The sequence below is a fragment of the Dreissena polymorpha genome, chromosome 1 (assembly GCF_020536995.1).
Source record: "Dreissena polymorpha isolate Duluth1 chromosome 1, UMN_Dpol_1.0, whole genome shotgun sequence".
Classification (NCBI taxonomy): Eukaryota; Metazoa; Mollusca; class Bivalvia; order Myida; family Dreissenidae; genus Dreissena; species Dreissena polymorpha.
In genome coordinates this window covers 169,422,960-169,437,775 of record NC_068355.1, presented here as the reverse complement: position 1 = coordinate 169,437,775, position 14,816 = coordinate 169,422,960, and the positions used below count along the sequence as shown (strand labels likewise).

Below are 14,816 nucleotides of genomic sequence, written 5' to 3'. Positions count from 1 at the left end.
CCTAGGGGCATAATTTGACAAATGTTATAGTAGTGGACCAAAAAGAATGGTACTACCGAATACTATTCCTCTAAATCGCTGTGAGGAAAGGAAGTCACTTACAGGAGGTGGGCTCTGTTCATCACATTATAATAAACTAGTCCATTGTTATCTAGGGATGGTAACTAGCCCTGTTTTTTACATGCCTATAAACTTATCCATCTTTATAAAATGATAGTAAACAGGTTAGCTTTTGCCGAGTGTTTGTTTAGCGAGAACACGAATTTCAAATCGGTCACATTGAATTAGAATCATGGACTAACGGACAACAATCTGACCATATTCAGCACCCTTTAGAGAAGGAGCAAATGCTATTGTTTGTAATTGATGCAGGCAAATTATTTTGCTTCTTGTAAATAAAGATGTATTTAAAAGCACAGACACTATTTCAATTTTGATGTTGATCATTATCTTATAAAAGCAAATATTGCGTTTGATCTGCTGCAAGTTGGCTTATAATAAATATAACATCCCAGTAAACCAAAATACAAATACTGGGGATGAAGGATGTTAAAAATGAGTGCTTATCCAGTAATAATAATACTACTCTATCGAAACAAAGTTGACTTTATCCAAATTACTTTACTTCATTAGCGCTTTCAAGGGAATGTCACGTGTAAGCTTAGTACATATTGTTATGTACCCCTTTGCGCAGTGTCTGGCTTAAATTTATCTGGATTGCACAACAACGCAGGACATGTGTGAGGATTTCATTCAATTTAATGTCTGTCATGTCTATCTTAATTCGGTCTTAAAAAGTTAAAATATTTCAAGTAATTTTTTGTCTGGACCTTATTAAACTCATGAATCTGTCTACCCATGCAATCCATAAAAATAATGTCACTAGAATAAGAATGATTTTGCATTTTTTAATTCCGTTTATGCAATTACTTGGCAGTTAACACATTTGATGACCTATTGTCATTGCAACACCCATTAAACAAAAAGGTTTTCAGGTGAGCTGAAAAAAAACAAACAGCCGGTTCAAATTTCTCATTTCTGCCAATAACAAGTACGTTTGGAACAAATGAGATCAATATGTGGAATTATCTTGGTTCACAAACACATACATATTTAAAAGATTTACCTGTGCTGAGCTTGCAAAATTCTGAGACAGGTAAGACAAGTAACATTTCCACAAGTTATTTATGTATTTTTATCTTTGAAGCGCAGTAACATTCTTAATTAAAAACTGGATATTCTTTTCAGGCACTTGTCAGTTTGATAGTATAAATCGGAGAAGCATTTCTATTTATCTATTTATTGTTTATATATTATTTGAATTTTATTTATAAAACAAAAATTAATAAAGAAGAAAATTGTTCATATAAAATGGTTGTACCATACATGCCATAATTTTTCAGACCAATTCCGGGACATTGAGTTGAATTGTCCGGGACTTTTGCCGATTTTCCGGGACATGTATAAAATGTAGCGATATTTATAGACATATGCATTTTTGGTACGTTTTTTTTTGTTTCGCATCGTTAATTGCAAAAGTTCGAAAGCCTATCCGAAATACACTTGATCTATTAACGTCAAATTAAACATTACTACTTCCGTTACTAGATACAAGCCGCGTATTTTCAGTGTAAGCGTTCTAAACATAGATGGTGACGTCACTGCGTTATTGTTATTAAGACCGGTGTGTAACGCGTAGTTGTTGATTCGCCTTTATTCATTTATAACATTTATATAATAAAAAATACAACAATACAGTACCGTTAGATCGTCAACTCAAATCAACTCACAATAGATACAACCAATCACAATAAAACAAATACAACAAAACAGTACCGGTAGATCGTCAACTTAAAATCCGGACAGTCACAGCGATGTTGGACTTCAAATGTGTGAACAACTATCCTTTGCCCTTACGCAGCGGGAAATAATGACGTAGTAGATTAAAGTCAATTAACAACCACATTAAACAATGCCGCCTTTTCGATTTGACCGCGAACGTGAGACAATTGATATGATAACAGGACCCCTGTTAATTGATCGATTATGACACGTAGCGTAGTCTGCCTATTCGGGTAGGCATTGTCATGGAGACGCTGCAGATATACACAGATTCGAGGTGCAGTTAAGCCTAAGATAAGGTACATGTATATATATGGATTTTGTAAATTCCGGGACATTTGACAGATTTCCGGGACAGCGGGACAAGTTTTTCATTTCCGGGACTGTCCCGGACAATCCGGGACGTATGGCATGTATGGTTGTACTTTATAATATGGATATTAAAGGCTAATGTTCTCTGTGACCCAAAGCTCATTGTAAAACTACTAATTAGTAGGTTTACACAGTACTTTTGTGGCAAAAGCAAGCCAAAAGTGAGATGTGTTTAAACAAATGTGAGTGTAAGCGAGATTTTGATTGGATATAACCATTTATTTAACTCTTTAAGCTGGTTCAGTAAAGCCCAAGTCTCACTATTGCCGGTAGAGCCCTTGTTTATCCTGGTTTGCTTACGCCTGTCGACCGGCGAAAACCGTGATGATAGGTAGAATTTTTTCAATGCTGTCACACTATTTCCCGGTGCCGCCCCGGTTGAAGCCGGTCAATAGCCCGGCAGAGTCCCGGTCAACCCCGGACTGGCTACGGTTTATCCCAGTGAAGCCCTGGCAGACCCCTGGTTGTCACCGGTAATGCCCAAGTGATAGAGCCCTGGTAAACCGTAACTTCGCCGGCATTCACCAGGGCTATACTGGCATCAGACCCTGGCAGAGCTACGGCAATGCCCCGGTTTAACCCCGATCGTCGCCGTCAATGCCCCGGTGAATGCCGGTGGCGTTCCGGCAGAGCGCCGGTTTACTTATGTACCGTAGCTATACTGGGACTCTGCCGGCATTCACCGGTGCTCCACCAGGGCATTGCCGTAGCTCTGCCGGGGTTTGTATGGGCCCTGGTGGAGCTATGGTGCCATCCGGGTTGTTGCCAGTGCCGTCCTGGTTGTTGCCGGTGCCGCGCCCATCATTGCCGGTCCTTCCTGGTGACTTCCGGTTCATCTTTGAGGTATTAAACATTTTAATAGTTTGCCGATGGAGCGCCGGTTGTCCCCGGTTCATCCCGGTGGAGCCCGGGTTCATGCTGGTAGAGCCCTAGTTCATCCCAGAAGAGCCTGGATCACGCACCGGCGCTCTGCCGGCATCATAGTGAGACTGGACCTTAAGTTAATTAATAATTTTCATTACATTTTTAGCCTATTTGCAAAGCAAATAGTCTTTAGTAATACAACACATCAAAGCTATGTAACAGGGTTGAGAAAACAATTGCGGTGAAATGCCCGGATGAAGTAGAATTTGGGCAGACAAAATATGTATTGTATTTAACATTGAATATTCTAATTCTTACAATTTTGACTTGAAAACTTCTCTAAGATTTTCTTCTAAGAATTTGTCTAACACCTTTTTAGGTAATTTTTCTAAGACCATTTTTAGTGAAAAAACGCTGTTAGAAAATACAACAAATTTTGTTTGTGAAACAATTCTGCAAAAGTGAGGATCTCTCTAAAACGCATACGGGAAACGCAGACAATTTACAATATACCGGATGGTAACGTTAAAAAATACATTCCATATGAACAAAGAAGGACAATGCAGACAGTGATGGTGTCCGATAGTATGTTGTTTATTATGTTTTTGTTGTTTGAATTTTAATGTTTGATGTTGAAAATACATAATTGATACTTAAATATCGATGTTTTGTTGAAAATGTGGCTCGGAAATAGATTTTGACCCAGATCAGAATTAGTGTAATTCAACCTCAAACCTTATCTTTATTGTCTGCGTTTGTACGTATGCGTTTTAGTGACCGCCCAAAAGCAAGTGCTTAACAGATTTAAAATGGCTGCTTCTTTTACAATATGTTTCATGCAAATTCTCGATTGTAATGTATTTTAAAACTTTAAACACATTGTTTTAACTCTTTATTGGACTTGATCCTTGTTTATTTGAAAAAGCAAATAATCATAAATCGCTAAAACATTACGAGTAGAGTAACAGTTGTAATGTGCATCAAATTAAGTGCGATTTCAGTTATGTCATTTTGTAACCATTCAATTCGTTGCAATTTGGAATTCCCATTTCTAAAAATAGAACATTTTACTTGGTAAAATAATCACACTTCAACCAGCGAAGGAAATTGCGGCACCAAAAAAGGAAAGAGTAATCTTTTTTGCTAGATGACTGTTAGATCCTCTGCAATTTGATGGGCTATGAGTCTGGTTTAGCCTGTTTGCAACCATGACCTCAAGCGCCGCAGATTTACCGACCCCCCCCCCCCCCCCAAATGATAGTAAATAGTGGTTTGAGTCTGGCTGGAAGATTTTGCAACTGCACTATTGAACAAAATGTTGTTTTGGTACATAATCGAACAAGTAACTACTGTGAAACCATTTTTTTTCGACAGCACAAAATTTCGTCATTTTTATAAAAATGACGATTTCGTCAGCACTTAAATTCTCCAATTTCTGATTTTGAATTTTTTAAAAATGCGTCAGTCAATATCCGATTTGTGTGTAATACATATTCGCGATCAATCGCAGTTGCGAAAAATCGTACGAATGCGGGTACACACTTGAGAATCACTGCAGGAGGTGGGGCCTGTTTGTCACATGCAAATTAACTAGTCTTTTGTTATCAAGGGACAGTAATGGACCCTCTTAATGTATGTCATTTACACGTTCATTGTTATGATTAGCGGACAAGTGGGATCGAATAACCGTTAACGAGTGTTTGTAACAACGAAGCCAATTGCCCATTAGTCGTTTCTATTATTATAATTGCCATACTGATAACAATCGTAATTCTAGTTGGTATGATTTTTATTAAAATGCTGTCAATACCGTTTTAAAACTGTTTGTGTTATACGAAAGAGGTTCCAGTTTGTTTTTTTTTCAAATAAAATGCTTTTTTATTCGGATATCAACATTAAAATTATAAACTCTATGTGTGTGTTTGTTCTTAAAAAGTAAACTACCGGTATATAAATCAATAATGTCAATAATTTAAAAATAAATAAATTGATACATTTAAAATAGTAATAAGTGTGGTAAAACGCAAACAATCAAACAACAAACAGCAATTAAAATATTCTTTATTAATTTGTGATAAATACGCATGTTGATCACACATCGTCATCTTTTTATTTGGTTTATTGTCTTTCATCGGCATTCGCTGCATGATGGCTAATATGCAACACCCCTGAAAAACACAATGCACCTAATGGGTAATAAAGTTATAAACAATTAGCGCTAATTCATTACCATTCTACATACCGGTCAACGAAGTCAACGCATTTGATACAGCTGTACTGCACACACGTTTTAAAGAAGTGTAACGTGTCAGTTAAGTACCTTGTGTAATCTACATCACTTTGTGTCAAAACCGGATTAATCTTGATTACGAAACAGCAGTGAATGTGTGCATGGATTATGTTGGAAGTTAATGCCTCATATCTACGGTAAAGTTTTAAAATATTGTTCAACTTAGTGTTTGTTTTTGTTCAAACATAGAGCATGATTATTCGTTAGGATCTTAAATTCGCCGATCGGTCGACTGACGAAATTTATGAAAATTAATGCCTGACGATAAATAATGGTTTCACAGTATATTATAATATTTTATCCTTGCTAAAAGATCTTTATCACATGATCAACACAGCTGTATACAATTAATATCTCCTTATAATTATTTCTAAATGATAACACTAAATAACAATTAAAATCTAATTTATTTTATTTTCTAGATTGAAAGGCAATGATAAACAGTAAATTATATTTGTATTGTATTTAATTGTTTAAAAAATAAAATAAATGTATTTAATATAATAATGTTGGTGTTACAAAAAAGCATATGTGGGCTTGGATGGAGGATGAATATTATTATAATAAGAAAGCATCAAAAAAAGCAAATGAACATCAGAAAAAAATAAAAAAATTAATATGGCTGAACATCATCAGTAGCCAAGAACCTCCTGATGTATACAGATTACTTAAGCTGGATTGGTCATTGTTGGCTTGGGTACTACTTAAATTTACCCTGGGTACTTTTAATTAAACTAAAATGTACTGCTTGTACAGAAAATATACTTACATGTATCAACCTTCAAAAAAAAATGATTTAAACACCATCGTACTTTTATGTAGGAAACTTTTATCTCCAAATACTTCATACGCGGCTAAGGAAAAAACCAAGTGCTCTTAATGAACACAATTACGCAAAAAACATCATCGCATCCCCATTGTGCTCCTGTGGAGATATTCAGTCCAATCACTATTTCCTCCTTGTATGTCCTCACTTTAACACTATACGTATTACATTAATGAATAGTATCACCAGAATAACCAGCGATGTTGAGCTTGATATTCTACTTTTCGGTAATACACATCTTAACGAAACTGAAAGCTCTGAAATTCTCCTACATGTTCAACAATTTATTAAAGAATCCCAGCCAATCACTTAACAATCAGGTTACGATTAGTCGTTGCTGTTTTTAATCTTAGTCCTCGCATCTACAATCCTTAATCTTTACTTGCCTATTTGCTTATTGTTTTCCTTTTTTTTCTCTTATTTATTTCTTGTTTTTTTTATTTCTTTCAAAACCTACGTATATGTATCACTCCTATTTCCTATGTCTAGCATCAACTAAGTTATATTGTTCCTAATACACTGCCAATCATGTGTAAACATAATCCCAAGGAGAAAAACTATAAGAATTATTTATTTGGTTTCAATCCTTTTCTGATAGCTATTGTATTGTGTATTTGGTACTTGACAAAAGAAATAAATATGTTTACTCATAGTTATGAGTAAATTTATTATTCTCTATTCTCAAAATACTATTAAAATCTCATCATCTTTATAACCCATATCATCATCATTATCATTATCAAACAAATAATAAACCAAAGACAAAATAGGAGCGAGTGCTTGTATTTGACAGGACTTTCAACAAATAAATGCAAAAAACAATTCTTCTGAAGCCCGTATATGTTGTATGCGCAATGGATATAGACCTCAACGGCACCGCTCAGTTGAGGAATCTCGAGACGACTGGAAACGGTGTAACATCTTTGTTCAGGTGTATAAAGAACTGAAACGATACTATTTGATTGCTGTAGGGCATGTAATTATGAATACTTCACATACACATGTGTGTCATGTGAAAAAGTGCAAATGTATTCATAACAATTAGACGTCAAGTATATATCTCAAAAGAGTTACTGTTTGAATAAACTGATCCCCGCCGATGCCCACAGTGCACACAGGACGCCCCCAATGCCCATCAATCACGCTAACTTGCTTAAATATTATAAATTAACAAATGTGAAACATTAATTTGTTCAAAGAAGCTGCTAATATCTGCAAGATTCATCTACCACCACCAATCAAGAGAAGTGTACATGACTTCACGTACACCCCATACAATACTCAGTAGTAATAAACGATTCAGGTAAAACCGCGAGCGGGATACGCAACCCTACTGCCATTTTTGTTTTCTTATTTTTTCTTTTAATGGCAGGGGGACGTATGAGGACCCATGGCTCGAGACCGGTGTCTAGGTGCCTTCATCACCTCCCGAAACCTCTAATTTAGAGAAATCTACAAATAAGCAGCTATTAAGATACTGTAACATTAAGTATTTTATAGTAAAAAATGTAATTAAAACATTATCAATTCATTGCGCAAGTTAACATTACAAACAAACATCAAAAGCATCCTGCACACACCCCGGACATCAGCAAGAAACAAACAAATCACTCAAACCATAAAATCCATAAAGCATCTATAAAGAATGTTGATAAATCATAAATATTCCGAGAAATATATAAATGCATATGACGAATTTAACAGCTATATTAAACCGACTTCAACATCTAACCAGTCACACCAAAATGAAAATATTAAGTAATCGTACAATAAAAATGTCTTTAAAATTAAACGTTCATTACGAACGACAACAAAAAATAATAACACTTGACATTTAAACATACCAATATTTCAATAAGTATGCTGGAGGTACTATCTCCAGGAAGTGAGAGTCTCGAAAAACATGACACCCATAACTTAAAAGACCTCATTCAAACACAATATTAAGTAACAAATGAGTCAAAATAATCAAGAACACTTAGCTGCTTCAGACTTAAATGAAAATACACCCATCGTCTTTCCTAGTAAAGAAATCGGTTCGTGTTAAGATCCCATCTCACATGGACTAAAAACCGAACTGAAAATATACTAAATATAGACTTTATAATAGCAAAATTATAAACATAAAAGCAATGTAACCAATTATTTAACCATACATATGTTCATTAAGGGCGGGCGGGCGGGGTTATCACCCTTTCGTTTTCTTGCTCCATAACTTTGCCTGTCAAAAACAACCCTCGAATGGCGTCTCACTAGATGTGCAAATCATATATACCCCAAAACGAAAAACTCGTGCGCTTTCGCGCTAAAACATGCACACAAAAACCCGTGCATTATACGCGCTAAACCATTACCATAATCTCTCTTCTAAATAACACGTATTAAACCATACTATACCGTATTTCTCAAACCGAGAATAATTTCATTTACTCATAGTTATGAGTAAATTTATTATTCTCTATTCTCAAAATACTATTAAAATCTCATCATCTTTATAACCCATATCATCATCATTATCATTATCAAACAAATAATAAACCAAAGACAAAATAGGAGCGAGTGCTTGTATTTGACAGGACTTTCGAATAAAACAAAGAGAGAATACAAATAATATAAAACATAAAATGAATACCTAAATATTCTCCACCACGTTATATACCTCTCGAACTGTGTTTTAACTGAAAAGATACAATTACAAACATTTGTAAAAGCAATAAAATTAATTCAATCAAAATAGGCACACTATGGCCTTCAACAACGGTCAACTGACCACACAAGCCAACTGGATTATCAACATCAGGCACACTCTGGCCTTCACAAACGGTCAAATGACCACACAAGCCAAACGGCTAATCAACATCAGGCACACTCTGGCCTTCACAAACGGTCAAATGACCACACAAGCCAAACGGCTAATCAACATCAGGCACACTCTGGCCTTCACAAACGGTCAAATGACCAATCGAATAATGCACAAGAGAATTAAACAGATATAATAAAACAATATTTACCAAATTAATGATAAACATTAAAACGGAAAAAAATAATAAAAAAATATCATATTCATAATCCTTATAATAATAATAACATACTACATAAACCATACCTTTATGTTCTCCAATACTTAATATACCATTCGTACTGTCCAGTTACTGCACTGCAAAAAATAAACTTGCAAAGATTGTTAATTCCATGTGAACATGCTTTAAGAAAATAAGTTCAACTCACAAAAGCCAACCGGCTTTCACACATCAGATCAACTTGCTTTAAAAAAACGGTCAACTGACCATACAAGCCAACTGGCTTACCAAATCAGGCCAAATGGCCGTAAACAAATTGGTCCAATGACCACAAGGAACATACACACAACACAAACACAGAACTTAATAATACTCAAAAGCATTTCCAAACCATTTATATAATAATATATTATAGTGTCTTTAAATGTGCTACGAACAACACATCATACATTTCAAATCACACATACATTAATAATGACTTTTCACAAATCTAAATTTAGCGACACCGATAATCTGTCTTTCAAAGAATCTTTAACATATCCGTCCTTAGTGGAAACACTTTTTCATCTATCATGCCTTTGCCAAAGTCTATCCACAGTCTTATTATTGGCACTTATAGATGCTCCACCAGCACGAAAAGAATGAAGTCCATATTTAGAAGAAACATAACCCAATAGACTTAACTTCTTCTTAAAACTATCATTTATAGTAGAATAACTTATATGCTTATTATTAGAAATCAATTTGAAACAGTGTTTAACATTACACAAATAAACTGGTCTAAACACATAATCAGTAGATGAACATGCAATATCTGCAACACACAAACACTTTTTCAAACAATTTCACAGGACATGTGTCTGTATTAGTTTTGCAATCAGAACAGTATTACCCTCTCTTAAAATGTCCGTTTTTGACTTTCCAACTTAAATATCACAATGCATATCTAAAAATACAACATCTGATCTTTTAACAGACAAAATTTCACTTATCCTAAAAAACCAGCATAAGATAAGAAAAAGATTGTAACGCCTCTTAAATACCCCAAAGAACAATCGCTCTCAGAAACAAAAGTGTGATAAAATTTCTTTAATATATCTGATGTAATAGGCTTTTTTTTTAAACTACCGGCTTTGCAATTCTCCGAATGCACCCAAATAAAATACATCATAATAATCCTAGTAATAATAATAACATACTACATAAACCATACCTTTATGTTCTTCAATACTTAATATACTATTCGAACTGTCCAGTTACTGCATTGCAAACAATAATCTTGCAAATATTGTAAATTCTATGAGACTTTCGTTCCAAGAAAGTTCGGTAACCTGACAACACAAGCCAACAGGCTTTCACACACCATATAGACTAGCTTTAAAAACGGTCAACTGACCATACAAGCCAACTGGCTTTCAAAATCAGGCCAATTGGTCTTAAACAACTTGGTCCAATGACCACAAGAGACATGCACAAATACCAAACACATTTTACGAATGTTCTCACAATCAATACGTATGTTCTGCTCTTAAAATTAAAACTACCGACTTGACATTTGTTTTTAGGTTCAATTCACCAACACAGACATACTTTAAGCTACTGATCGAACCCTGGCTCAAATTTCCATGGCAATAGCATAAGCTCAATTGATATACTAGAACACCGTATTAATTTTGATTTACTAATTTGAAAACAACAAAATGCTTAACACACTCAAATACAAAGCTATAGGTACTTGGTCGGCTGCAAAACTCGTCAATTTTTGGAATTTTAACCCATCAAACAAATCTCAAAGAAAACCGTTATTGATGCAAAGTTGAATTTCTGTGACTCTAAAAAGAATACATGTACCATCTGAGAATAATCCCTGTTGTTGAACCGTTACTTGTTTTTGTTCAATTAAACGCAAAACCTAGAAACCCATTCATTTTTACGTGCTAAACCATAACCACACTCTTTTTCTTCTAAATAATATGTATAGACCAACATCATTCGGTATTTATCAAACCTAAAATAATTTCATTCACTCAAAATTCGTTAATGTAGTATTATCCATTCACAAAATACTGTCAACTATTCCTCCTCCTCATCAATAACGTTAGCATCATCATCAACATTTATAACATCATCATCAATAAAAGCATCATTATTAATCTTAACAAGTTATTTTCTAACACATAATTACACAAAAAAAAAAAACATTTTTTTTTTTTTTTTTATACCTTTCGAGCTGCCCTCTTACTATAATGTTACACTATTCATTATTTATTCTTCGAACTGTCCAGCTTCTGAAAAAATAAACTTCGCAAACATGTGTAAATGCAATTTCAACATGTGTTTTGAGACATTTTAGTGAATTGACACGCAAGCAAACTGGCTTATACGCATCTGAAAAATTCTGCTTTCAACACACTGTCAACGGACAACCCGAGCCAACCGGTTAATTTACATAAGCCAATCTGGCCCTTAATAACATACATTTAATGTTCTCCAATATATATAATATCCTTCGAACAGTACAATCTTAACATTAAATAAAAACAAAAATGTAAATGTAAACGCACGTTTTAACAAATTTGGTTAACAAACTACACGCGCTAACTGGGTTTATCCACATCTGGTCAACTGGCTTTCACCAAAACGATAAGCAAATTACACATGTTAACTGGCATTCAAAAAACGGCCAAACACCATAAAACAAAATGTCTTTACACATCAAGCCAACAGTCCACCAAACAAGAACAAAAACTATCACGAAAACAAAATCGACTTATATTGCAAATAAATCCGGTCTACTTTTGTTATCATTACAGTACCTAATCTTTAAAAATGCATTAAACTATGACGAAACTAAATTTAACAAAACCGATAAATGCCTTTCATCTAAGTTTAAAACAACAGTCTTATTGTCAACGCTCTTTTCAAACCAAATTTATACCACAGTTTATCCAAAATATCGTAAATTAATTAGCACATATGCATGCACCATTATTGACACCAACCTTGCAGGGGAAACTTAACGTCTTAAATTATTATGAAAAATATAATAACTCTTAATGTTTTAATTCAATTTAGAGAAAATGTTTAATTGTATACAACAATAACATATAAACTGTTTATTCAATATCCAGCGAACGAGATGTAATATATGCAAAACACAAACATGTTTCGAAAAAAGTTTACAAGACATGTCTCTATAGCTGTTTCATAGATGAATAGAATATATATTTCCGTAATGTATCGATTTTTTTTTAATGTTTTATTCTTAATTCACAATTGGAATACCTGAATAGTTTAAAGATATGTTTGCATAAATTTTCATCCGCTCATTATCATACCACGTCATATATCGCACACAACCATCTATCTGAATTATAAGGAAAACGGCAGTTAATTGTTATTAATCGTTTGTTGAATTATACGCTTGGAACTAATACACAAACTTGTAACACATATATTACCATATAAGGTTTTATATCTTAAAAACAATACAAATAAAGCAAGGTGTTCGTAAAAACATGAGGGAGAGTGATCTAACTCTGCTATCAAAACAACCTGGAGTGACACACTATGTGGCCTTACCTATATATAATCCTACCAGACCATCACATTTGCGACATCTTTTTGAACTTAAATAGTTTCATTTTTACCCAATAATCAAATCAATTGATGTATCTGAATAGTTGGAACTAAACAAAAACAACAGCACAAATAAAGATATGGAGCATGTTATTGAATATACTTATCATTAAAGTTAACAAGGAACACAACCTGTGTTAATTTCAATCGGAATGTTGTTGCCAGTGTTATTACAATAAACAGAACCAACAAGTCTGACCTTTGTTCGAAGTTCCAGCTCACCATTCCGCTTCTAGCAGAGAATCAGTCCTCTCATCGAAAATCTCCTTCCGAATACTATGTTTTTCGCAAATGAACGCCTAAACTACTTTATCACCCTTTCGTTTTCTTGCTCCATAACTTTGCCTGTCAAAAACAACCCTCGAATGGCGTCTCACTAGATGTGCAAATCATATATACCCCAAAACGAAAAACTCGTGCGCTTTCGCGCTAAAACATGCACACAAAAACCCGTGCATTATACGCGCTAAACCATTACCATAATCTCTCTTCTAAATAACACGTATTAAACCATACTATACCGTATTTCTCAAACCGAGAATAATTTCATTTAAACTAATGGTGCACTGGGGTGAACTAGGGGTAATAATGATGCACTGGTGTGAACTTGGTTTAATAATAGTTCACTTAGGTGAATTTTGGGTAATACTGGTGCACTGGCTCAAACTTGGTTTTATAATGGTGCACTTGGGTGAACTTAGGGTAACATTGGTGCACTGAGATGAACTTGGACTTATATTGGTGCACTGGGGTGAACTTGGGGTTAAAATGGTGCGCTTGGGTGAACTTGGGGTTATAATGGTGCACTGGCGTAAACTTGGGGTTACAATGGTGCACTGCAATGAACATGGGGCTATAATGGTGCATCGGGATGAACTTTGAGTAATACTGGTGCACTGGATCGAACTTGGTTTTATGATGATGCACTGGGGTTAACTTGGTTTTATAATGGTGCACTTGGGTGAACTTTGGGTAATACTGCTGCACTGGGTCAAACTTCGTTTTATAATGGTGCACTTGGGTGAACTTGGGGTAACATTGGTGCACTGAAGTGAACTTGGGGTTATAATGGTGCACTGGGGTGAACTTGGGGCTATAATGGTGCACTGGGGTGAACTTGGGGTTAAAATGGTGCACTGGGGTGAACTTGGTTTTATAATGGTGAACTTGGGGGAACTTTGGGTAATACTGGTGCACTGGGTCGAATTTGGTTTTAAAATGATGCACTGGTTGAACTTGGGGTTATAATGGTGCACTGGGATGAATTTTGGGTAAAAATGGTGCACTGGTGTCAACTTGGTTTTATCATGGTGCACTGGGGTGAACTTGTTTTTATAATCGTGCACTGGGGTAAACTTGGTTTTATAATGGTGCACTGGGGTGAACTTGGTTTTATTATGATGCACCTTGGGTGATAATGGTGCACTGGGGTGAACTTAGGGTTATTATGGTGCACTGGGTGAACTTGGTTTCATGATGGTGCACTGGGGTGAACTTGGTGCGATAATGGAGCACTGGAGTGAACTTTGGGTAATATTGGTGCACTGGGGTGAACTTGGGGTTATAATGGTGCACTGGGGTGAACTTGGTTTTATAATGGTGCACTGTGGTGAACTTGATTTTATATTGGTGCACTGGGGTGAACTTGGTTATATAATGGTGCACTGGGATGAACTTGGGGTTATAATGGTGAACTGGGTTGAACAACAGTTTGTGTAACTGCATTTTCAGTATGATGGATTTGTTGTTATAGTTAATGAACTAGGCCATATGATGTAGTGGTAATAGTTTGTCATGGTACAAAGCTAAAAAAATTTGCATGATAGCCAGTAGCATAATCATGCTTCTACTGTAACATACAAAATATAACATAATCAGAGGTATATAATTTGCCCTATTGGTGCAAAAATGTAACATTTAATGTCACATGGTATCTTGTTTCACCAATGGGGCCATATGGCCG

General features: G+C 35.1%; 1 protein-coding gene and 1 long non-coding RNA gene across 3 annotated transcripts; both read right to left on the bottom strand.

The window, feature by feature from the left end:
- Positions 1–6,961: 6,961 nt before the first annotated feature.
- Positions 6,962–13,395, bottom strand: LOC127860264 (uncharacterized). Of its 2 annotated transcripts, XR_008039657.1 has the most exons (3): positions 11,437–13,311; positions 9,301–9,351; positions 6,962–8,872 (listed from the first exon to the last, which is right to left on the bottom strand). It is a non-coding gene; the product is annotated as an uncharacterized LOC127860264 (long non-coding RNA). The 2 variants fall into 2 exon arrangements; XR_008039658.1 differs by lacking the exon at positions 9,301–9,351 and having other exon boundaries at positions 11,437–13,395.
- Positions 13,396–13,480: 85 nt separating this feature from the next.
- LOC127864424 (uncharacterized) lies at positions 13,481–14,578 on the bottom strand. The gene is made up of 2 exons (XM_052404062.1): positions 14,260–14,578; positions 13,481–14,049 (listed from the first exon to the last, which is right to left on the bottom strand). Exons 1-2 carry the CDS (start codon positions 14,576–14,578, stop codon positions 13,481–13,483), a joined length of 888 nt encoding a protein of 295 aa, XP_052260022.1.
- Between the last annotated feature and the right edge of the window lie 238 nt (positions 14,579–14,816).